This window comes from Echeneis naucrates, chromosome 18, assembly GCF_900963305.1.
Source record: "Echeneis naucrates chromosome 18, fEcheNa1.1, whole genome shotgun sequence".
Lineage (NCBI taxonomy): Eukaryota > Metazoa > Chordata > Actinopteri > Carangiformes > Echeneidae > Echeneis > Echeneis naucrates.
Window position 1 is genome coordinate 1,703,328 of NC_042528.1, and position 26,099 is coordinate 1,729,426.

General features: G+C 44.2%; 1 protein-coding gene across 1 annotated transcript in view; it reads left to right on the forward strand.

Moving 5' to 3' along the window:
• Positions 1–26,099, forward strand: part of nhsl2 (NHS-like 2) — a 70,370-nt gene that overhangs the window by 23,455 nt on the left and 20,816 nt on the right. Inside the window, exon 2 of the mRNA XM_029526918.1 lies at positions 23,617–23,769. Within this exon, the coding sequence (XP_029382778.1) occupies positions 23,617–23,769 (153 nt within the window). The remainder of the gene's footprint in view (positions 1–23,616; positions 23,770–26,099) is intronic.

A 26,099-nucleotide genomic window follows, 5' to 3' on the forward strand; every position in this document is an offset into this window, starting at 1 on the left:
TCGTCCTCGCTCAGCAGGAATCATTAAAGAACAGTTAATTACCCATAATCCACTCTGGGCCAGATGTCTGCTCCGTTGGAGTGGTCACAATTTGTTTGCGTTTGTGTATTTGTGAGTCAATATTTGACGCAGTGTGTGGCGAACTCTTCCTCCCTCTCCTCCTCCTCTTCCTCTCTCCCTGTCGCTTTGTTTCTCAGCCCACAGATTCTTCCTTCCCCCCCTCCCTCCCTTCTTCCCTCCCTCCCTCCCTCCTTCCCTTCTTCCCTCCCTCCTTCCCTTCTTCCCTCCCTCCCTCCCTCTCCTCTTTCCTTCCCTCCCCTCTTTCTCTCTCATTTTGGTTTGTACTCTCTTGGAGCTGGAGTCGACTTGTTGCAGGACAAACTTCAGTCCGAACCTGCTGCCATCTGATCCACAGTGAGGTACTGTGTGTGTCTGTGTGTGTGTGTGTGTGCGTCTGTGTGCGGTCTTATTCAGACTTTGTGCTGTGACTTGGCTGCTTGATGATAAAAGAGATTTTATGGCTGAACTGAAGTTTGAACTTTCATTTTTAACACAATCAATTTGGCACAAAAAACAGGTGAAAAATCGTCAAGCAGCTGAAGAGGTGAGCTGCTGTTTGTGTGTTTAACGTGTGTCTGAGGACGATTTCTGTCTTTTTGGGATAAATTTTAAATGTAAATTCGCAGTAGAAACTAACATGTGAGCTATAAATGATTTTTGCATGAACAGCTCAACTTCTTCTTGTTAACTCTTGAATTAATTTAGTCATTGTTATCATATTAGGATGAAATAAAGGTGAAATTTAACCCTGATGGTAAAAATTAGGCTGCTGAATATCTGAGTTTCTTCAAATCAAGCACATTTTGAAGAAGCAAATAAGTGATTTTGTGTTTTTTGGACCAAATATGAAGCAGAGAAGGACTTTGTGGAGTCAAATAATCATTTCCTTTTGCGTTTCCATCAGAGCCAAACTTTCTGCTGTGACCTGGATTTAAATCTCCAACTGGGCTAGAACAAGTAAATTTCCTCACCCCCCCCCCTTTTTAATCGACACAGTTGAGATTAATTTAAAATTAAGGGCAAAACCTCGAAAATCCAAATCTGGATTAATTTAGTTTGTCTGCGTCTGAAGCTCGTGGCCGCTCATCTTGGATGATTTCGGTTTGTGATATTTCCAGAGGTGTGCGTGACGAAAAAAGCCTCGGCAGGTTCGGCAGTAATTCAGTATCTGAATTTAGGGCGAAAGAAGCAGAACCAAAGAATGAGTGAATCTACATTCGATGTGCTTTAACTCCCAATTTGCACTGAACTTTTACAGCTTTTTGCTGCCTCAGCTGAAACAGACAAAAAAATTCAGAGACAAATTGCAGCAGTGTGCCTCTCTTTCATTTGTTTGAACTGGACAAACAGGTAACTCTTTCCTGGTGTCATTTTTCTTTCCAGCTAATCGCTCTGTGAAGACAAAATACCTATTGAACGCAGCATGACGGAGGTAAACAGAGTTTGATACAGAGAAATAAAAAGGGAGGGAGACCTTTTGTTTGTCAGGTTTTGATCTCTTGTTGTTCTCAAATCAGCTTTCTGTTTTGAGAACGTTCGGCTCTGTTGGCGTGTTAGTTCAAGGTTGGACCCTGATTACAGGGGGGAGATAATAGGACAGTAAATATTATGGGTGAGATTACGCCAGAGAAAGTTGGATTTCTTGCCACCCTCAGGTGAACTTGTGTGAGAACGTGGAACCGGAGTGGGAACGTGACATTTTCTCACCTCGTCTGGCCTGTCTGGGACAGAGACGGCGATAAAAGGAGATACAAGCAGAGAGCCAGAGGCTTAAGTAGTTAAAAAAAAAAAAAAAAAATAGTGGTTTACAGGAGCGAGCTGTCAGCGCCAGACTGAATCCGAAACGGGGAGAAAGAGAGGCGTCATTATTCACAGCGATGGCTGACAAGATGTAGTCACGTTGTGTGAAATCGATGCCGCCGACTTAGCGAGATGTTCTGAAAGGGAGCAGCTTGCTGTCTAACGGCGCTCTGTACCCCCCTTCACCCTCTGGGCCTCCACGCCGTTACGTAAGCGGCGGGGTCGGATGTATATGTAGAAAATAAAAGCTAAGGGAGGCCCAGGGATGGATCTGGATTCGCCATGGTTCGGGGATATTTGTGATGGGGAATCCCTGCAGATCTCACCGAGCAAATATGTTTCTCATATTCCAGAGAACTTCAGCTGAAAACTCCACCAGCTGGAATACTTTTCCTGCTGATTAGCAAGTGTGAGCAATGGACTTTGTTAGCATTTAGCCTGGGTGGATAATAGTTTAGATAATAGAACATGATGATGTGCTATTTACACGTTAATCAGCCTGCCTTTGTATTCATCATTATAATTTGACTGTTCTTTTCTTAAAATTTCCTTCGTCCGTTAAAATATGTTTTCCTGATGGCCTAACTTCAGGGGTTGGCATTATGGGTGACCTTGTCTGGTTGGAGAATCATTCCACTCGACCATGCTTTGGATTTTGGTTCAATATTTAGACAGAAATTTGACCGTCAAATGTAGAAGTTGAGCTCAGGATAAGAAGGGCTTCTCTGCTTTTATACAAGAGCCAGCAAATACTAAAAATGTTGCCAAAGGAATATCATTTAGATTGAAGATGTAGAAAGGAAAGATCTTTCTTACAAGACTGAACAAACACACCCTGAAACCAAAACGATGTTAAGAATAAGAGAGCGAGCGAGGTAGTGACAGTGAAGAATAATTTACTGAAATTTATCTTCCGGGGAAAAGGGAATGAGCTGTGAAGCCGTCATTTCTCAGGCGCTTACTGAAGGGCAGAAGTAAACATCCTAAAGAGGAAGAAGAAGAAGTCAGGAATCTCATCTTCATTTCCCGGAGTTACCGGTGAAATACCAGAGAAATTAAAAGTGGAGAGGACGACGTCGGATTGTTGTTTGTCATGTTTTAACCTGTTTAAACTCACCTGGTGCTGCCATAGATGAATTTTACGGATTCACTCCACATGACTGAAGACAAAACCACGACTTCAAAAAAAAAAAAAAAAAAAAGCAATAATTTATCTGAAGCAGATGAAACTTTTCAGAAATCCTCGACCGGATGTGGCAGTTGCTATGGAAATACTTACACGACATTAATGATCAACTCACGGTCAGATGAACAAGATTCTCTGTTTTGTTGTGAACACTAATTAGGATCAGTAAATGTGGATGTGATAGCAGCGAGGAGGAGGAGATGGCAGCAGGGTCACGATGTAACGGATCAGAGAAGATGGAGCGACAAGCGAAGACAAAGTCCTGATGGGAAATTTGGCAGCTTTACTTTTCCAGCCTTTCTGGTATGTAGCAGATATTTTAAATACGCCGCTGGATGCTTCACTGACTTGGTATCAGGGTGAGTTCAGCTGAAGGAATGAAACGTTTACGGTCCAAATGTTTCCTTCAGTCTGGTTTAAAAAAAAAAAGAAACCCACAAAAACAAACAACTTTCCAGAAATTCAAAAAGCTTCTCTGTGTTTGCCGTCTTTTCTTTGAGTGGCGATTAACGCGGTAAATGAGACGTTTCTGTCGATCAGCCCTCTAATAGCAGAGAGTGTGTGTGTGACCTTCACTGACCTCTGCAGATGCTGGTTAGAAAGCGGCCGCTCGTTTGTGTGTCACTGCAGTTTACTGAGTGGGGAGACGGAGGAAGAAATCATCATCAGGCCTCTCGTCTGTTCTCCTCCGGTTCTCTCTCTCCCTCCACTTTCCATTTCTCTCAATCCGTCTGTCTCTCTGTGCTGTCGAGGAAAGTATTCGGCCAGGATGTCAGTCCGACACCGGTGTGAATCCTCTTACCCACCGCCGATCTGTTGGAGGGGAACACGTCAGACCTGCCGGAGGCTCCGTGGACCTTCGTCAGAGCAAAAGCTGACGGACGTCTGAACTATCTGAAATATCTGAAATATCTCCAAGCTGATCGCATCAATAACTGACTCAGATGTTTAAAATGTGTAAAAATTTAGAATTTTCCATGAAGGCACTGGTTGTTGTTCCAGTTTCCTGACTTTGACTTAAATGGATTCTCGCTGTGTATTTCTGAATGAAGTGAAAGGTTAAAGGTCTGAATCGGCCCGTCCTGCAGTCGGAGCAGCTGTCCACACACTTCTGGCCATTTGGGCTATTTTTCCTTTGTTTTCTGGTCACATAGCTGATAGCCGGCCAATTCATTGCTCTGTTTCTCGCTCTGCCTCCTCTCTCTCTCTTTCTCTCTCTCTCTCACTCCAAACCAATCTCCCTCACTCGCTCCCTCTCTGGCTGCCGATTGGCTGCTTTTCTGCCTGGCTCTTTATGAATTGAACAGCAGCAGCTGGATGGGAGCTAATCAACACAATGGATGCTCTCTCTCTCTCTTTCTCTCTCTCTCTCCCTCCACACACACACACACACACACACACACACACACACACACACACACACACGCTCACCGGTAACAGCCAATCTTTTCGTTGAAACGTGCAGAGGTGCACACATCTCTCTCTCTCTCTCTCTCTCTCTCTCTCTCTCTCTCTCTCTCTCTCACACATTCATGCTTTCACACTCACGTTTTCGCACACACACACACACCAGCACACAGCCTGCTTTGTCAACAGCTCACGTAGGGCGATGCACTCGGGCGAGCTCTCACACACACTAGGTGTAGCGTAGAACACCCACACACACACACACACACACACACACACACACACACTCCTCTCTCTCTCTCTCCCTCGCTCACCCTCAACCGCAATCACATGCCAAGCCTCAAACACACACACACACACACAGAGTCACACACTTTGAGATGCATTCGCTTTCATTGATGCTGTGACGCTCCGTCCTCTCTTTTGCTAACACACACACACACACACACACACACACACAGATACATAACACACTCGCACTCAGACTTCTCGGTTGTCGCTCGTCTTGCGCACTCAAATGCGTTAACGCAGGGAGACGCACACACCCTGTCAGCCTCTCTCTCTCTCTCTCAGTCAGACAGTCAGTCAGTCAGTGTGTGTGTGTGTGTGTTGGTGGAATGAGGCGGTGATGTTTTGGGACAGGAAGAACAGTATGGGCAATTTCCAACGACGGCCCAAAGGAAGACACAGACCCAAATCGGCAACAGGTACTTTATCTCTCTATTTATTCCTTCTCGATCCGTCCGTCCTCCTCCCATCTCTGTCGCACCTTTGCTGTCCATCCATCAACTCATCTGCTCACGGTCCATCCGTCCTCTGCTGTTGTTCCCCCCCGTCCAAAAACTGTCTCGTATCGAAGTGTCTCTGGTACGTCTGCACGTCTCTCACTCATTCACCCATTGTTCTCCGTCCCTCCATCCGGTACACGATATTGAGGTGTCTCGTGTCCCTCTTTTCACCCTTCCATCCTTCCTTCCTTCCTTCCCTCCGTCCTTGCCCACCAAACTTGCTGATCCAGTCTGTTGTTGAGTCCACTTCCTCTTTTCATCCTTCGTGCACAGCCTTCATTGATCTATCTACTTATCGAGTGCTGCTTTCTAACCCTCATCCCTCCATCAACCTGGCAAACCAGCATGGACGGCTTCTCCTGTATCGATCATCCATCCTGTCCATCCGATGTCTCCAGTGTGTCCTCTTCAGGTGTCTCATGTCTCCTCCATTCATGGTGGGCACCTTTGTGTTCATTTTCAGCCATTTTCCGTCCATGAAGCTGATATTTCCCTCCGTCCAGAATGTCTCATATTCCGCTCTCTCTCATCTGTCCATCCCTCCTTTCACCTCTTCATCCTCCGTCAATCATTTCCTCCGGTCATGATGGCCAGGTTTGAATGAACTGGGTCAATCGGTCTTTTTCCTCTTGGCGAGTGACTGGGCCGAGAGCCTGACAGTGTGTCTGTGTGTGTGTTTGTGTGTCTGTGTGTGTCCTACACACTTTCTTTTTGCTTTTGGTTTAATGCTGCTGAGCTGAGCTGAAGGAGTTTGTGTGTGTGTGTGTGGATATTAGACACACACGCTGCAGTCTTGTGTGTGTGGCTGCTCGTCCTGCATGGCTGGATGGGATTACTAGTGGGCTCCTTAATTATCTCCTAGGATGAGCGAGAGAGCGAGCAAGGTAGTGACTGTGTGTGTGTGGGAGAGAGAGAGAGGAAGGGAGACGAGAGAAGCCGAGATGACAGCCCTTGTAAATCTGCCCCTCTCACTCGCTTCCTCGTGTGGACGATGAAGAGGAAGAGGGGAGGGCGAGAGGTGAAGAAGAGGATTGAGCTGAAAGCGAGAGGAAGAGAGGAAAAATCCAAGGAAGTGTTGAAATGGGCGGATGAGCCGGAGATTGAAGGAGGGAAAGGCAGGCAGGATGAAGGGCGGCGGTGAGGAAGAGGAGGGTGACGCGTTTCAAACACACACATGCACAATGTTTGTGTCATGCTGCGGTGTAAACATCCCCATATGCTCACTATTTATTCCTGTGCCGCTCACTGTGTGTGTGTGTGTGTGTGTGCGTGTGTGTGTGCGTGTGTGTGCGCAGTACGTATGGAAGCCTGAACACGAGCCGGCAGCCTGTGCTCACCTGCTCCTGCCCCCAGATACGTTTGACCTTGACGTGAAATGATGGACACGTTACGCTGCGAGTCACCCCCATATGATGCCGCCGCCACACGCTCGGGGACGAGAGGCCTAATTGACACTTAATGGGTGAAAGTGCATTTTTCACACATGACAGCCCGTCTCTGCGACGACCTCATGTGGCTTTACAGAATCACAGTTATTTCCCCCACGGAGAGGCAAAGATGGGAGAGTCATGATGCAGCAGAACTTCAACGGGAGCAGCTTTAACTTTCTGTCACATCTGAGCAGAAGATGTGGTCTGATGTAGTTAAAAAAAAAAAAAAAAACAAAACAAAGAAAGGATGTCCTCATGCAGAAGTTGATAAAAGGTTTACCAGTTTACCTTCATGTCCCGTCCTGTCCATCTCATGGACAAGTCTGTTGGGTTTAAGTTTGTCGAAAGCTTCAGGAAATGGGTGTAAGTGGACCTTGAGTGATGTGTGACAGCGTGAAAAACCAAAGCACCTTCAATGTTCAGCTTGTTGGAATCAAACAAAAGCCCTGAAACCGAAATCAAAACTTATTCTCCTGGATGGAAATTTAAAGAGTTCCTATCGGTCTGATTCTACTTTTCACCTCGTGGGCGTCGTCTTCTGATTCTGAGTCTGCTAAAGGACGGTTGTTGTTTTGTTTTGCAGTCAGATGGATCATGTAAATGTTTTATTTTTATCTTTTATACAACACGTTCTTTGTTTTCCACATCTGGACTGACAGATGTGATTACTTCAGTCTGATCCTGCTCTCATCTGTCCGTCACCACCACGTTTCTTCTACGCTGTCGTTGTGTGCTGTGTTTTCTGTCTCATGCTAAATGGCACACAACCGAACACACACCAAGTGCGTTCATTCATACATTTTCAGATCGATGATGTCATTCTCAGCTCGGCCAGCAGCCTGCAGCAACACAGAGGGAGAGAGAGAGAGAGGGAGATTAGGGAGGGAAGGAAAAGAGGGGTGTGTGCAGTGATAATTGGTAGGTGAGGAGGAGGAAGAGGAGGAAGAGGAGGAGGGTTGAGAGATCTGAGGCGAGGGAGAAGCCAGAGATGAGAGATGTGGTGGGAAGGAGAAGAACGGGGATGTCGAGTGAGAGACAAAGGAAACAGAAGATGGAGAGGAAGAGGAAGAAGCCGACGAGGAGACAGGAAAACGGCGGCTTGGAGCGTGTGGCTGAGGCTGCTGTTGCCGTGGCAACCGTACAGGTGTTAAAGCAGGTCAATTGGATGCCGGTCGGCACGCCGCCAACGACCGTGTGTGTGTGTGTGTGTGTGTGTGTGTGTGTGTGATCGGCACCAACAGTCAGCGTGAAGCATAAAACACTGTTAAAGGTCCAAATCTGAAGTGTTTATTGATCTGAAACCATCACAGTGGACGTTGGATGGTGGCGTGGAGGTGGGCGGGGCTGAAGGAGGTGACATCACAACGCCACATAAGTCCTGATGGCCGGTTTGACCTGGACCTGTTTGGACCTGTAGACCACGTGAGACCTTTAAATCCGGCTCACTACAGTGAAATGCTGCTGACACGTTCTCCCGCTCTCATTAATGATCTCATGATGTGATTAGAATAATAAATCACTCCCAGGAGGCTTTGCTCTGCGCCGCCTTTATTGATATTTGGTACCTTCATGCGTCGTGGAAAACTTCTGCGCTGTTGCTGCAGCACTTTTCCAGAAGAATACACGATTTAATTTTATATTTTTCCTGACTGAAACTCCTGTATCTCTAAAATCCATACATTTCTGTATTACAGGCTGTTATTAGCTTTTATCTCTCTTCTAGCACATTAAATTTAATGGTGTGTTGCTACTGAGGAGGACAGATAATAAGGAGCAGATGCTGCTTTAAGATGAAACTGACGCCTCGAGTTGCATTTTAACACGGGTGGTTAAATATACAATGTGCTTGGAATTCAATTGGAATACACTGAATACAAGTTGAATTTTTGATTTTTGCCACGTTTAGGTAAAGTCAGTTCATCCATCAGCCTTTTATATCTGAGTTGGTGTGGTTTGTGTTAAATGGCAGAAATAAGGCCAGCGGTGAGCAAAAGCTAAAGACAACTTGAACAACTCAGCTGTTTTCTGGATGTTTATAGGTTGAAGTCCTGCAAATTTGATTGTATTTAGTCTTATAAACATTTGCTGGATGCAGATCACATTTCCTTTTTTTTTTTTTTTTTTTTAATAAAATCCAAAAAGAAGCCAGAGAATAGAAAACTCCTGTTGATGCCAACTTCCTGATGATTGATTGATTATATATAGATATGATAGACAGCTCCTTTCATCCACTCACAACAGACTGCACTAAACCTACATAATCTAATTTTCATCTTCCCGGGGAGCTCTTGTCGTTGTTGCTGAGTCACAGCGCATGAAACTCACATGGAGAACCAAATGTTTGGCTTGCTGTCAGAAAAATGAGGCCAATCTAATCGGTAATTCCACATTTCCTCCTTTTGTTTTAACATCAGTTATCACATTACTGGAAGATGACTGTAATCTGTTACACTCAGACCGGCTTGGCCTTTTTAAACCTTTCTCTCTGCACCACTTTCTTCAGCGCTGCTTCGTGCAGCCACAGTTTTAATTGTGACTGAGCATCTTCTCTGGCGCTGTCAGGAATTTAGTGCCTTGCTGAGAGGAACCTCAGCCGTTGTATTTAAAGGTGGAGAGAGCATTAATCATCGGCGCTCTCTCTGCAAACTCAGCACCCTCGCCGCCCCAAACCAGCTTCCCTGACACTTTAAACTGCTGCTGCTCGCTGATACAGATATTAACACTTGTCGTCGACCTTGTCGCCTTAATTCCTCCTGTGTCCTTTTTTTTTTGTGTTTGTTTGTTTGTTTATTACTCTAAATTTAAAAAAGCAGCGCGGCACCCAGCTGGCCTCATTATGTTTCAAACTTGCGTTTAAATCATAGGAAGCGATTCAACGGTAACGTACCTCGATAACACGGGCACCTGAACTCTCTCACGCTCACGTCTCACTCGTCGCCTTCAGAGTTTTCAGGAAGTAGCTGTTGAGGAGAGGAAGGAAAAGAGCCGAGCTGCGTTGACAATAGACACGAAGGAGCGGGAGAAAGGGGACGGAAAATATTCAGAAAATTTTATTTGGTTGTGGTCTGATTTCCTCTAAATGGGATCATCGTGTATTGAGGACTTGAAACTTGAGACTGACACCATAAACGGAGCTAAGATAGAACCAGGGTCATTTTCCCATAGACTTCACTTTCCACTTTTATAGAAGACCAAAGTCCAAAATGACTCAGCTGAAAATCAACATAGTTGTTTTTTCTCTTCTGGCCTCAGGAGCCACATTAGTTACTGAAAAACTAAAAAATCTTTTTTAAATGAATGTTTAAATTGAGATGCTTTTTTTTTTTTTTGAGTCCTGGACTCTTCCCCTTCTCTCCACCCCATTTCCTGTCGCTCTGTAATAATTATTAATAATTTTTAAAACAAAACACAATATGAATAAAATAAGACTGTGATGTTTTGGAGGTTTGAAGGTTTAAAACTCAGAAATACTTTTTTCCACCCTCGGGGGAAATTTGGTTCATTACAGACGCGCCAACAAAATCTGACTTAAGAGCCAAAATATAGACGGAATGTAAAATGAAAATCAAATGAAATTCAAATGAAAAGTAATTAAAGATGAAAGTAGAAATAGTTCGGTTTATACAGATAAGTCTGAATTTACACCCCCCCCCCCCCCCCCCGTCCACCTCTTGTCTGACTTCATAAAAAACTTCCTGTTCAGTGACGGGGGGGGGGGGAGAAGGGGAAGTGTTCGGAGGGGGGAGGAAGGAGAGGGAAGTCACAACAGCCGGCACCATCAGTTTCCTCCCTTTCTCTGCTCACACACCGACACAGAAAGCACATTCTGTCTCTCTTTCTTTCTTTCTTTCCTCTTTTCTTGCCTCCTCTCCCTCCGTATCTTTACCGCCCCCCCCAATCTAATTTTTGTCCGAATGAGTCACTGGGTTTACCTCTGTAGACAGCTGGCCTCTCCTCCTCCTCCTCCTCCTCCTCTTCCTCCTCCTCTTCCTCCTCCTTCTTTCCTTTTCTTGCTTCTCCCTCCGACTTCTCCATGTGAGTGATCATTTCGGTGCCGGACAGAGTTTAGGAATAAGGACATGGAGGTTTTCTGGGCCAGGTCAGGTAAGAGATTTCTTTGCTGTGGACGGGATTGTTAGTTTTTTTTTTTTTTTTTTTTTTTTTTTTCCCAGGAAGTCGGAGCGGGGAGCAGAGTGGTACTGAAACTTTGAAAAAAAAAAAAAAAAGCTCAGGAATGCTCCACTTGACATGAGCGAGACGGCACGCTCACATTAGCATCATCTCTTTATGCAGCCTTCTGCAAGTTTGGGTTCAAATGTTGAGCGTTTGAAACCGGCAGGAGGCTTCTGGTGGTTCATCTGAGCTCCCAGAAGCAGCAGAACATCACCAGGTCGCAGAAAAGCAGAAAATATTCCCCCAAAACACCGTCTTTAAGGAAACCTCTTATTTCCCATTAAGCAGCTTCATAGTTCTGTTTTTGCAGCAGAACTCTTTGATCCAATAGCATCCATTCTGTGTTTTCGGAAACTTTGGGATGCATGAACGTCTTAAGCATCAGATTTTAATGACTGAAATAATATACAATAAAACGCAGGGCCGTGGTTTTGTTTGTAAGAAGCGCTCACTTGCATGAGACTGACAGGCAATTTAGCATGTGGTTGTGTGGTTGTGTGTGTGTGTGCGTGTTGTTACCTCTGAAGGACCTTTTGTGTGTAGAGGAGTCTTTCACTTTGCACTTTGTGTGTCTTTTTCCCCCCCTGAAAAGTTTTAACACATGGCTGTCAAGGTCAAATGAGGTCATTTGTGGAAGCGCATGTTTCTTGCCTTACGTCTATACACACACACACACACACACACACGCACACACACACACACACACACACACACACACACACACACACACACGCACACACTGGTTTGACAATGTTGCTGAAATTGCATTCTGACTCCAGTTTGGTCACACTGTGGTTTTGTGCTCAGTTACAATGGTTTCCAATCGAGCAATTATTGTAATACCCAACACACACACACACACACACACACACACACACACACACAGCTGTGGTTCTTCTTTCCATCATTTTACACTACAGTATGGAAAAACACAGACACACACAGTCACATACACACAGTATTTCACATACTTATACATCAACGACAGCAGGCTGCAATCTCTCTCTCTCTCTCTCTCTCTCCCATTCTGCCCCATGTCTCTCGCCCACTCCCTTTGCTGCCCACTTTGACACGAGAAGCGAAAAAGCAAGCAGTCCAGTCTCGTTTAATTTTTATGCAGATGAGCTGCTAATAAAATGCACGATGAGTAGAATGACGGCGGGTCTTTATATGATTGTGCGTGAAGAGAGGAAGAGGATGAAACAACGGTTCGTCAGGTGGGATGAATTTACTACAACAGGTGGAAACTCCTATTTCCCTCCATCCCCTCTTTCCTCTCAGCACCAAAGGTGTCCGTTGCTGGAGGTGCTTGCATTGTTCACACCAGACTCTGTGTGGGTTGGTAAATCTAAATTGAACGAGCATGTAAATGATGGCTTTAACCTGCGAGTGACTTTCCCCGGAGCACTTTGGCTCCATATCAGGTTGTGTTTGTGTGTGTGTGTGTGTGCTTGTGTTTCTTTTTGCTTCTCGTTCCGTATCAGACGTGTGCATTTGGCAAGAAGCTAAATCCAAATGTGATTAGCCTAGCTTAGCATAGAAACTGGAAAGGGTTAGCTTGGCTGCAGATAGACCTGTTGTGTGTCTGACTCAGGAGGAAGAGAACAGGAAGTAGACGGTGTGCTGTTTCGTACGAACGACTCCTGAAACTAATCTGACCGGGACTGTGCACGTTAGTTGGTCTGGTGGTGTGTGCAGCATCAAGCCTCGGCTCCAACACCATGTGGGAATAAGCCTGGACGAGATAACGCGTCGTGTCTGGCCGTTCCTTTGGGATGTGAGTCACGGCGGGGGGATTGTGTCGGACGTCTGGTGCCGATGGGGTTTGCTGTCAGACGAGGTTACTTCTGTCAAAGCAGACGGGGAAACTTCAGGAAGTTGTGCCAAAACAAATCCGAAGGCCTGGCAGCGGGTGATAAGTTTCCTCTGGGGATTGTAGTCCGCTGATGCATGCTAACTGTCAAAGTGGGCCGGGATCTGCAGCTCCAGACGCAACTAAATTATCATCATTATTATCATTATTAATGTTGTAATATGTAATTTGGTTGATAACTACAGTAGAAATAAATGTGATGATTAGAAATTAGTCGTAAGTGTTGGGATTAAAAAAAGAAACATGGCCACTCATTAAAAGGAAAGTTGCATATTTAAACATCTTGCCGACGTGGAACATTTGAAATCATGTTTCTGTTGATTATTTATCTGTTTTGTTCTCATCTTGAAAACGACGTTGCTAACTGCTGAGTTTGTGTGTTCATCACCCATATTGCCACCATTTTAACAGATTGTGTGATTGAATTTCCATTGAAGGAACTTGAGAAATGATGACGAGGGAGTGTTTGATGGTCCATATTGTGACAGCAGTTATATTTCCATTAATTGTGCAGCTCTACAAAAGAAAAATGTCCCAAAGAGCCGACGGTGATTATATTTTAATTGGCTTCTAAAACCGCTTGCTCTCACGTCACACATTTAAAACGAGCCTTTGTGAGTAGATAAAGTTTGGTTTGTGTTTGGGGATCGTGGCGGCTCAACTGTAAACGGACGTACTTGGTGTTTTTCATGTTATAGGTGACCACATCTGTACTCCAGCTGTTCGGCAGCTTTCAGCATAAATATTTAAAGCACCACGAGTGTTGTTCAGCATAAAAGCTTAAAGAGGCATCGTGTATCATAACGCTCCACACGTATGGCTTTGTGTGTGTGTGTCTTGTTGTGTTAAGGGGAAACAGGATTTACTCCGAATTGATGTTGTCCGACTCTTCCTCGTCATGTCTCTTTGTGTGTCTTTTTAAAGTTTTATTTTGAAAGTTTGTGTAGCAGGATTAATATTGCAGATGTTTTCTCCTCGGATTAGTGTTGACAGCTGCTCCGAGTGTGTGTGTGTGTGTGTGTGTGTGTGTGTGTGATACACCTTGGTCCATCTGTATGTTCGTGTACATAGCAGCAGAGCATGTGTACTTTATGTGTGTGTCTGTGTGTGTCTGTGTGTGTGTGAGAGAAAGTGATAAAGGAAGATTGATGAACTACAGGATGAGTGTGCACTGACCAACACTGATGGGGTCCAAAGATCACAGAAAAGGACCTTGGCAAAGAAAAGACTGTAAATGGGAATGTGTGCGTTTTTGTGTGTCTGTGTGTGTGTGTGCGTGTGTGTGCAGTTGACCTTGGAAGACCTGTAACATCACTGCCTGTCTGTTCGCTGCAGTCTTTTCCTCTGAGGCGAAAGAACAGGCACATACATAGACATACAAACATTCTGTATCTCTCACACACACGCAGACAGACACACAACTTCCTGACCTGCTGAGTCAGCGTTGTAGGTCCTGCACAGTGATATCTGCAGTGTGTGTGTCTGCGTTATCAATCACTGTAGTAAATAATCACTGAATTTACAGCCGCAGTCACAAAAAAATAACGGTGTGAGTCCGAGTTAGAGAGATCAGCATCAGCTGTTACACGTTAGGCAGGAACAAACACTTAACAGCCACTCAAACAGACAAAAAAACACAAAGAAGTGACAGCAGCTCCGAGTGAATGAACGTTAAAGAGGAGCTGGAAACTAAAAGAACTGAGCGCTCATTCACTTCTGATGTCGGAGCTCGTTAGAGAAATCCCATTCTCTAGTTTCATCCACAGAGGAGCGACAAGACACCGGCCAAAGACCTTGGCTTTAAATCCGGAGGGGGCAGAAGAACTTCAAATATTCCACACGGCCCCCTTTAGACTGTGAGAAGCCGCCGCTGACTTTATTTCGACTTAAACGACTGGAGATTATCGGCGGAGGAGGGTTTTAAGGACATCTGGGTAGATTTTGGCTCTCCAAATGAAGACGGAGCTCGTGTTCGGGTCGGCGAGCTCGGATGCTCGTTCGCAGCCGGAGATGTGGCTGCAGAAAGTGACATGAAGGATCTGGAATCCTGCACTTTTCTCTCAGGGCGGATCTCTGAAGCTCGCCTGTATCTTTTAGTTTTTTTTGGGGTTTTTTTTCTGACTCATTCGTTGGCAGGATTGTGTATTAGATCATTGAGCGTTAGATATTCCAGACCTTATTCCAGCAGAGTCAACCAGTCTGGCCTTGTTTACCGTAGCAGCCTGTATTTAAAGTGTTCATGCATGTGTGCGCACACAGCAGGCTGCTTTGCATTTATATCGCTGCAGCTTAGTGTGACTGCATCTATTAAATAAGTTCCCTTGTGCCTTACATGCCTTGCTCGAGGGAATCGTGGTGTTTGAATTTGAGGTTGCGCTCGAGTGAGATTCAAACATTTGCACGCGCTCTAACTTGCGACATCTGCTTGTGTCTGCGGGGAGTCGGACTCCTGCAGAATTTGCTGACACCTGGTAAAGAAATGTGAAATCCACATCTTACTTTATGAGACTCTTTACTGCCTTTTTTGTTCGTTTTTGGGAAAAAAAAAAATCAGTCTTTTTTTGCTTCTTATTCATTGTTAGTGCGAAGCGGCACGGTGGAACAGCGGTAAGCTTGAGTAGATGGAACTTATTCAAAAGAGGCAGAAGCTATATGGCTCAATATTCAAATTTAATGAATAAAACTGAAGTTTTTACTGAAAATGAAAATCAGGATTTGTGTTGTGTTGTGTAACTGCCTGGATATATGCAGGACTGATCACATTGATCTGATTCAGACAATGATGGATTGATTACGTCTTCATTTTGTGAAAATGGAAAATGACTTTTTAAAATGTTGAAATCAGTAAAGGGTTGGTTTGGAAATCAGCAGCTGGAGTTTTATCTTTATCTGGTTTGATATTGATCAGCTGTGAGTCTGTTTAATAAGTCGACAGGTGTTGTGTTTTTCTCAGTTAACGTTTTAATAAAACTGTGATGAATAAATTCCTGCAGACCTTCACAGAACTTTGTTTCATTAAACGTGAGTTTGGTTTAGTGGAGAGTTTTCCTGCCTGGCGGTGTTTGAAACGCAGCATTAAAAAAAACCCAAAGGAATGGATTTCCTCAATGCTGCTGCACGTTTGATGCGTTCCTGGCATGAACATGATCGACGTGGGAATAAAGTTGGTGTTCAAAAGACTGGAGACGCAGAACGAAATCCAGAAAAGCAGCAACTGCAGCGTCTGAGCGTCACATTTGGTCCATGAATCCTTTACGTTAAAGCCCGATAGATGAAAACACACATCTGGAAAGACACACACTTAGTGATTGTGTGTGTGTGAATCTCATGTCTCGCTGCAGTTTCCCGCCAGGCTGATTTGGCTGTATCCATGGCAACCGTAGAGCCGTGTCGATTTTGAAAATAACGGTGATTAATTTCATAAATACACTGTGTTAATTTTTAAAAAATGTTTTAAGGAAGATATCACAAGTGTCTGCCAGTGTGTGTGTGTGTGTGTGTGTGTGTGTGTGTGTGTGTGTGTGTGTGTGTGTGTGCCCAGTAGTGAGTCATGTTAACTGTCTCCTTGTCCGACTAACCATCACAATCAAAGTGATGCAAATCTCTGCGTCAGTAATTAGCATACAATCAGATCTCTGTTCCTGTTAGCAAACATGGCTGAACACATCCAGGCCTCCAATTAGGGCCCCCCTAACTGACACACACACACACGCACACAAACACACACACACACACTCTGAGCCAGGTGGATGAGTCTTGTGATAACACATAAACACACATCTGCACACAAATGCACAACTTTTACACATTTTCTCATTACGTCAGTCGACTCCAGCTGCTCGATGGCCCCCCCAGTTGTGAGTCTGTGTGTGTGTGTGTGTGTGTGTGTGGAATGAAGGAGATAGGACAGAAGAATCAGGCGGAAGGAGCGGGTGGAAACAAGGGAAGGAAACGACAGCGTGAGAATAGGATGAAGTGGAGAGGAGGAACCGTCTGCGTTTTAGCGACTAACGGATGAAATCAACACGCCAAAAGAAGAGAGGCAGGAAGAAGGAAAGTGATTTAGAGGAAGAGGATAATCGAGTGGAAGGAGGGAGGGCAGGGATGAATTGTGGCTCATGTCACTATAAATTACTTCCAGGGTCTAATCGCTGCAGACAGCCAGGTCTCAGGAATACACACCCGCCTGCTGCATCGATGTAGGAAGTGAACTTCTGATCCCAGAAACCGTCTTAAAGTATTTATCAGGACAGGAAGTGATCGGTTATTTTCAACGAAGCATTTGAATCTCTCTGGAGGTGATAAAGCTGCTTTTTTTTTTTATTAAATTTTGTGATATTCACACGCAGGAAATGTGCTTTTTAAAGAAGTTATTAAATGGGTGCAGACACCTGGTGACGCAGTTGTTTCCCGTTTTGTTTTGGTGAGCTGAGAACTCTCGTTCTTTAAAACGGTAAAAACTGGAGGAAATCACGTGTTTCCTCTCGGGACTATTTTCTGAGACAGTCATCACATACTTCAAGAATTGGACATTGACAAAGGAGAACAACGACAGAGGAAACTGAATGTAGAATCAGCCTGAGCTGATATTAATGTAATGGTTGTGTTATTTTTAGTGTGAGGACTCACACTACGCTTAATCAGAAGCTGTTTTGTTAGTTTAATCTCATTTTTATGGTAATTGAAAGTAACATTACTGGATATTCATTGTTTGGTTATTAAGGTGTCATAGAATACTGAGAAACATCCATCAAAGATATTCAGTTTCGATCATAGAATGCAAAATGTTTTCATTTTAGAAACTTTTCAGTCGTTACATATTGTCGAAGTGGATGCAGCAGGGAGCACGTGATTGTGTACTGTGTGTTTGTGAATGTGCTGCTAAGTGTATCGTTTAAAACATCTGAAACTGAGTTTGTGGCTGCAGGGACTTCTAATCGGTGTCTCACGCCTGCTTTTCCTGCAGAGAGCAGCACTGAGCTGTGAAGGAACACCAGGCTGCACATGCATGCACTCGAACGCAACACACACCCACAAAAGCACATCTTTGGATGTGCAACGCCAGAAAAACATGCCGTGACAAAAGTGTCCCCTTTCTGAGCCGTCTGGAAGGAACACTGACGGCAGAAGATGGATATTAATTAGCAGCCTTCATCTTTTTTACCCAAACTTAAAAAATAAAAATCTCAGATATCGTCACCAACTGCAGCAGGAAGTCGAACGTTTCACAGAGAAATGTCCTGCAATATTTTTCCTTCAATGGAAATCCCTAGAAATTGTTTACATGTATTTTGTCTTGATGCATGAATGTCACTGTCCCTTACAGGCCACCGTAGGTGAAAGTGTCAAAGCTGCTACATATAATGGAGGAGTTCAGTTTTGTGTTTACTAAAACGTGACGCACAAAAACGACAAACAGCCAAACAATAAAATGTCAACTTTGGATTAAACACAACTTGAAAAACAAAACAAATTAGATTTGTGTTAATTAGAATTCTATCACGAAATCAAAATTTAGAAAAAAAAGTGCAGAGTTAGTACGACAATGAGTTTTAAGCCTGCTAATGCTAATGTTGGCTAACAGCAGTAAGACTTCCAATTTTCATTTTTACCAAACTGTGTTCTTATATGTCGTCTGTGATACTGAGGGACCGATCTTCAGCTTCAGGACTCCCCTCAGGAAGCCCGTTTGGTTCTCAGCAGGCGTTTGTTGCGTTGCTGCTGCGTTTTTATGACCGCAACAGCAAAGAGACTTGGAGGTTGATCACATTAGTCCTGCTGGCCTTCGTTGTTCTGTCCGAGTCACGGCGGCGCTCTGGATGATCAGGAAGTCTGGTCCGTTTCGATAACGACCCCCAGAAGGACAGCTAATGTTCGGTGTGGACGCTAAATCTGGTTTACTGCACCGCTTTTATTAACTGGAAGGAAACACAAAGGCCTGCACTCACACACACACACTTTGTTTTAGCTGGCCTTCTCAGTGTGCAGCGGCAGCGTTATTTAAGACGGACATAAACAAGTGTGCTTAGCATCAGGCTAACACTAACAGTCGCTCACAATTACACGCACACAGACACACACAGGTCTGTCAACCACACTGCGATTTCTTCAGGAGTGTGCGAAAAGACACTGAGATGTATTTTTATCATGCGTGTGCGACAGCCATGCCAGTGTGTGGGTGAAAAATAATTTGTGCTTTCCCATTAATCCCTCTGTGTGTGTGTCCGTTCATAGCAGCTTGTCTAAATATGACACTCCAACGCACACAGAAGGGAATGAATTAGCGATAAATAACTTTGCACAACACCTCGCCAGTGCATCTGTCCCGTCTTGTGGATGTGTGTGTGTGTTTATCGGTGTGTTGTGAAACTTCTTTTCTGCATTTTTCTTGGCGTGTGTTGTTGAAGATTAGTGACGGTGTGTTTGTGTCTTCATTTGTGAGTGGGCCCAGCAGACAATATCACGCCGGTGTTTTGTTGGCGTCAGCTGGAAGTGTAACGCTGTTTCTCTCCGGGCCGGCGGGGTTAACGACACAGGAAGTGGTTGCATTAAGGAGGCTGCGTTCAAGGTGCTTATGCTGCAACCATTCAGATTCCCACGTCGCTCCAAAGCAGGCCAGATGCTGATGCAGTTCATGGGAGTTCACTTCTGCTGTGTCATCCAAGTAGTCTGGATTCAAATCTGCATTCAGATAAATTAAAAACAGTCTGTACGGCTGCTCTTGTCTGTGATGCTGCTTTTTATGTAATAACACCACAACTATATTTATCTGACATCCCTCCTCTTCCCATTTCATTGGGCTATTGATAAACTTCTTAATTTTAGCTAAATGTGTTGAGGTTAGTGAGGAAAGCTAAAATAAGGTTAATATAGACGTCCTAATGTGGCATAATGATGGAAGAGCGTTAATTTTTAACTCATTTCTAAAGTTGGAGGTCATTTCAGTCCATAATGCTGCAGAATCAAAGACACGCTGATAATATGAATTATTAAAAGTTAGTGAAAACAATCAGCGTTGTCTCTCTTAGAGCGTTTCTGACCAGAGCCATCTTTTTGTCTTTCCTCCAAAGAACCGTGGAGATTGACTTCTGTTCTTTTTCATAAATCTGCCCGGTGATGCCCGGAGGCTCCAGTCTCTCCTCCATCCGATCCCTCCGTCTTTTCTTTCTTCTTTTCACGACGCTGCGGTTACATAAGGGAGGAAGGGAAAAGAGTGACATCTCCGCCGAGAGGGACTGAGTGTGCTTTGTGTAGACCGTGAGAGTCTGCGTTTGACTCCTGCTCAACTTTTAATCACAAATTAATATTTAACAGCAAAGGAAACACGTCTCCCTGGAGACTCTCTGTCTGTCTCCATCAGGTTTGACAGAATATACCTCGCTATAAAAACATGACCAAAAACAGACGTTTACTTCCATCACCTGAAGAAATCAATCAATCAATCAATTTTTATCAAAGGCATCCTCAGAAGAAGCTCTTTTTACTTTTTCTACTGGAAAATGTGACTTTGGAAAGAAATTTAACACAATCTCCTTCGCTCAAAACTTAGATTTATGGTTAATCTTGGAAAATAGTCCCCCAGTGGCTGTTCATTAGTTGGACCATTTTTTAAATGACGCCGGTGCCGGGCTTATGGGCTTCGTCTGCCTCTGGAGATGTGTTTATTAAATTTTAACGCTCATCAAACAGCTCCAGCTTGCTACTCATTTTGTGTCGTCTCTGTGATTTTGGCCCTCAGTCTGAGGTTCAGCTAATTTCCGAAGAACAGCAGCTGATTTAAAAAAAAAAAAAAAAAAAAAAAGTTTAGTTGAATATTCACAGCGTCACATCTCTTCAGAACCCGCTCCCGGATTGGCACATCATGGCTGCCGAGGTGGCAGGTCGTATGACAGGCCGGCTCTTTCATGGGCTCCAATCAGGCGGCAGGTTTTGTAGCTGTCATGGCGGACGGGAAGAAGCTCGCTTTAAAGACGGTCATTTCCTGTTGGCGCCGGATCCTCTGAGGTTTGGTGACGACAGGTATTACAGAAACAAAGGTAGCTCTCGCTCTCTTTCTCTCTCCAGACATCGTTTGTGCTCCTGAGGCTGGCCTGACTTCAGCACGTTACCTAACTCTCACCCACACAACAGCATATATTTAACTTTTTCAAGTCCCACGAGTCCAAAGACGTAACGCTCGACTGAGCATGCGTGAAGCTGCAGTGGCTGCACGTCTTTTAGTTTCTTCAAATGATAAACTCACGATCTGTCATCGAACCTTTTCAGTTTGCAAACAGCTAACTAGTCAATATTACACTAAAGCACACCTTTGGGTGTTTCTTGCAAATGAGTTAAATAACAATAATTGCTTCTAAATGGCCATCTAGAACATTTAGAGAACCACCAATAAAAAAAAAAAATTACAAGTTGTAAAAGCAATCTTGCCCTGGAGTCCTGGAGAGCAGAACACATTATCAGCTTGCACTTGTTTTTATGTAGCTGTAGAAAACCGGACGTGTTTTTCTAATTCTCTCTGAGCATCATTTGTTTTTTTGTTTTTTTTAATCCATTGTGAGTAGCAACAAAAAGGAATCCATAACTTTTCGAGAAGATGTTTGATAGATAATATCCGACACCTCAAACATCTTTTCTATTTCTATTCTTGTTCTTTCAACTTCAACACGACTTCCACTCCCAAATAGTTGAATGCAGTATCAGATTAAATATTAATATACTGTAAAAAAAAATAAAAAATAAAATAAAAGAACGAAAGAATTACAATCTGCTGGTTGGGCCTCCACTTTAAACTGAAGCTCCCTAATGGCATATTTAGCTCGCAGCGACTCCCACAAACACAATGTGTGTGTGCAGAAACCACAGACGGGCTTCAGAGGTGGACATACTGAAAATGAACAACAGTAATAAAAATGCACTTCTGTATCGTAAGCAGCGTCTCTCTCTGGTGCTTTTTGCTTTTTTTTGCTAGAAGACAGCAGAATCTCTGCAGAACGCCTGGGCTTTTCCTTTTTCCGCCCTCGGAGAAACTTCCACCTCACACGTTGAGGTCCGTGTTTATATTTAGAGTTTGTGCTGCTCAGCTGACGATCTCGCTGTTTTCCGTTGCAGGAATTTGTCACCAAATGGCAGATCAGCCTGACTTCTGGAAAACTGATGCTTTGAAACTCGAAGCTGTTGTGTTTAAGATTTTTAAAGTTCAGATTGTTTTCACAGCCCTTTTTTCTTACTCAGTCTCAGTCTGTTTTGAGCAGCAAGCAGAAAGGCAGAGGAAGCAAATGTTCATCTTCAATCTGGAGCTGAACAACTTTAAACCTGTTCATGAAAGCATTTGGACCATTCAGGTTTCAACATTGGAAAGGAGCATGGCACCATTAGTGGCTTATATATTTGTGATGATATTTGTCGTGAATTTTTGTATTTCAGTGTTTGCGATAAAACAAATTTGATAAAAATTTTTGAACCCTTTCTAAAAGTAAAAAAGGGACTGAAGTAGTTTCTCCAGCAAGGACACTAGTGTGCATTATTTTAGATTGAAAAGCTGGATGTTAGTGGTCTGAGTTTTGTGTAAAGTGTCCACAGAGGGAACTTTATGTAAAAAAACAACAACAACAATTACCAGTGACCATTCAGGTGATGAACGGTTGTTGTTCAGTGACATTTAATTCAGCACAAAAAACTCTTTAAAGGCCAAAAGATTACTACGAAATAATGTCGGTTTATTTCAAATATATAAATGACTTTGGGAAAAAATCCAAGAGGCTGCGAGCGTTTGGCGCTGAGGCAGAAAGTGTGATGCCAAATATCCCGGAGTTCATACATTGTTTTATTACAGGATGAGACTGTTTGTTTCTGCAGGTGAGGTGAGGTGGGGGGGGGGGCGTCCATTTTTGGGAGGAAGAAGAAAAACAAGCCAAAGCTGCAGATAGCAGACGCGCTGTCAACCCTTTTAAAAAATTAAATCTGCTCCACTTGGTTGAACTTACGACGCCTGGTTCCATTTTTTCGAGCGCCACTTTTTGCCAAACGGTCCATTATCAACATTGAGTTTGGTGAGTGGGCTGAAAACAAACAGAATAAAGAGTCCACCATCTGAAGTACTTTTTATTTTTCTTTTACTTTATTGTGCCGCTGAAGTTTTTTTTTTTTTTTTCAGCTGCTGGATGTGTCAGAGGGTTTCATTTCCTGCCCCCTTTTTCTCATCTCCTCTTTACTCACATCACACAAACCTTAAACCTCCATCCTCCCTTTAAATGTCATCCCTCCCTTCTTCTTCTTTCCCTCTGTAATGCCACAATCCCTCTTTGTCTCCTTTTCTCCTTCCCTTACCTCCCTGCCCTAATCTCTCCCTCCTAATTAGGTGCTCTCTCTTTCTGCTTCCCATCCAAATCTGTTCTCCACCTCTCTCCCTGTCCATTTCTCCCTAATCCCTCTTTCATTTTTCTACCTCCCTCCCCTCCTCGCTCCTTGTTCTCCCTGACAACACACTGCGTTATGTAATCTACGTCTCTGGGTATTAGTTATGCAAATTCATACATTTTTATTTACGTGTGATTTCTCTCTCTCTCTCTGTCTGTCTCTCCCTCCTTCTCCTCAACATTCGTCTCTTTTGTCTCTCTCATTTGCCCCCCTCCACCACCACTCCTCTCCTTCCTCCTCCCTTTTCTCCGTTCCCTCCTTCACCCTGAATAATCTCATTCCACTTCCTCTCTCTCTCTCTCCCCTCTGTTGCCCCCCCCCTCTCCCTCCATCCATCACTCCTCCCTCTCTCCCTTCCTCCTCCAGCCACAAGCGGTCTAGAGGCGGAGAGCGGCAGGCGCGGCGGCGGCAGCAGCATCAGCAGCGGCGGCCACGGCGACAGCAACCACAGCGGCAGCGGTGGTGGTGGAGGCAGCGGAGGAGGAGGCGGCAGCAGCTGCGGCGGCAGTGGCGGCGGCGCGGCCCACTTCAGGTCTCCATGGCAACAGAGCGTGAACGTGTTCGGCTCGTGGAGCAGGCCGGAGTGTGTCGAGGAGCTGCACCAGCAGGCGCAGCTCAACCTCCAGAGCCTGCTGCAAGGTAAGGATGGATGGAGGGAGAGGGCGGGTGGGGAGGGGGGTGGATGCACGGATGGAGAGAGTGCGTGTTTGTGTTTGTGTGTGTGTGTGTGTGTGTGTGTGCGCGCTGTGTTTCGAGTGGGTGGGAAAGTGTTTACATCTGTGTGTGTGTGTGTGTTGGACTGCGTTGAGATGGGTGTGTGTTATCATGCAGATATGCTGTGTGAGAGGGTGTGTGTGTTAGATTTCCTTTGCTGCCTTGTGTTTATATTGTACTGTAGGGTGTGTGTGTTTGTGTGTTTAGTCGGTGGTTGTAACTCTGCCTTGTTTGTTTTTTTTAAGGTGGAACTGTCATTCTCATTTTAATATTAATCTGTTGTTTACGGAAGATGCTGCTCTGACTGTAGTATTCAACCTGTGTGTGTGTTTGTGTGTTTGTTTGTGTGTGTGTGTATGCAAATTAGCACTCAAGGGAACGAGGGTTTCCGTTTGTTGTATAGCACTATTCTCTCTATTTACCTCTCTCTCTCTCTCTCTCTCTGTGTGAGTCATGCTGTCTTACCCTTTGAATGGCCTTTCCATTAAAACAATTACATTGAGCTGAATGAACGGAGGGATGAATGAATGAATGAATGGATGGATGGATGAACATTTTACTTTACAGTTCAGATGATTGTGTTGTTACCTCTCACTTTAGTGTCTCTCCTGATCTGTTTGTTGCTGTTTGGTGACAAATACAGTTTCAGTAACAAACATCATGTTCGGAAAAAGGCTCCATCGTTTCTAAGAACAGCTGAGCGCCAAACATGACTCCATCAGGAGGAAACATTTTTTGTGGATTATTCCACTTTAGCAAGTATTGACAGTTCTAGTTAGAAAGTAAGGTGTCAAAAACTTTGCTCATTCATTCACTTAATAACAAAAGTCCCACGACTGATACAAACATATAAATGTGTAAATTTTCAGGTTAGCATGCGCTGGCTAATTTTAGCACATCAGGCTACAGCAACACCAGCTAATGCTAGTTAGCGACGTTCATTTAGAAGTGAAGCATCAGCTGACGACCGTCCAGGCTTATATATCTACGATTTAGATTTAAAAAAAAAAAAAGATCATAAGCTCACATTTCATCATTGAAAACCGTCTCTGACGTTTCCCGCCTGGCGAAAAAGAAAAATATCAAATCTGTCCTTCATCCTTTAATTCCTTTAAATCACTTGTTGATCAAAACTGAGTTAGAAACTGAAGAAATGTTGACGGAGTATTGTTGGAGGACTTGTCTCTTCCTTTTGTGTCTTCATACTGTGTGTTTTTATTTGTGTATTAAGCCAGTTATTGTCTCAGACACGCTGGCATCTTGTGAATGATAAAAATAAGAGTCGTGGGTGGACAACACCAAGGAGTGTGTGTCTGTGTGTGTGTGTGTGTGTGCGGCCATTCATCTTTTCTGTCATTTATGTCTCCCTGTGTTTATTCGTTCATTTGTGTGTGTTTCTGTGTGTGCGTTCTGTGCCGTTGGGCCTCCTTCCCGCTGAACAGTTTGTCCTTGTGTGTGTTCCTCTGTATGTTTTCAGTTTGTATACCAGTGTCCATTTGTGTGCGCCTGTTTGGGTGTGTGTTATATAACACTGAAGCAACCAGCTGTACTCGCTCTCTCTGGCCATCCTCGCCGTCGGTCTCCCGCTGGCCTCGGCGCGGTAAAATATTCATACTCCTTCCTGCTCTCCAACACTCTGCCCTCCATATTTATGGAGCTGGCTGTCGTCCGCCGCCGTTAGACGGATCTTGTGCGATTTGTGCTGAGATGCGACTCCCTGTGGCAGCGAGATTTGTGCAAGATTTATTTCGCTGTTGCTGCTAAGTGGGCAACAGTTAAATCCAGCCAGCGTTGGCTCTCATCATCAGCCCCCCCCCACCCAAAGAATAAATTAGCAGGCTGGGATTTCAGATGATGGATTAGTTATCTGATCGCATTCCTCCTGTGTGCAAATTTAAATTTCCTTGAATGTGGAAATCTTTCATTTTAATTTAGTGATTGCATTTTCTGTTCCTGATTTTGACACTAAACATTCATCAGGCTGTTTTTATTTCTGCTCTGCCTTTAAAAGTTTAAGGCCCCCTAAAGTCCAGAGGTAGATGTTTTATTAGATTCTAAATCAGTCCGGGTTCTGTACGGACTTCCTGAACGTTGTGATGTCACAGTTATGAAGTCGCTGCCCTTTGCCTTTTCGCCTCTCGTCCTCATTAACATCACAGCCAAAAGAAGAACTGTTTGGCTCTCTCTGATTTTATTCTCCTCATCAATAACACCGTCACTACTCACATAAACATTTGTTGTATTTGTTGTATCTG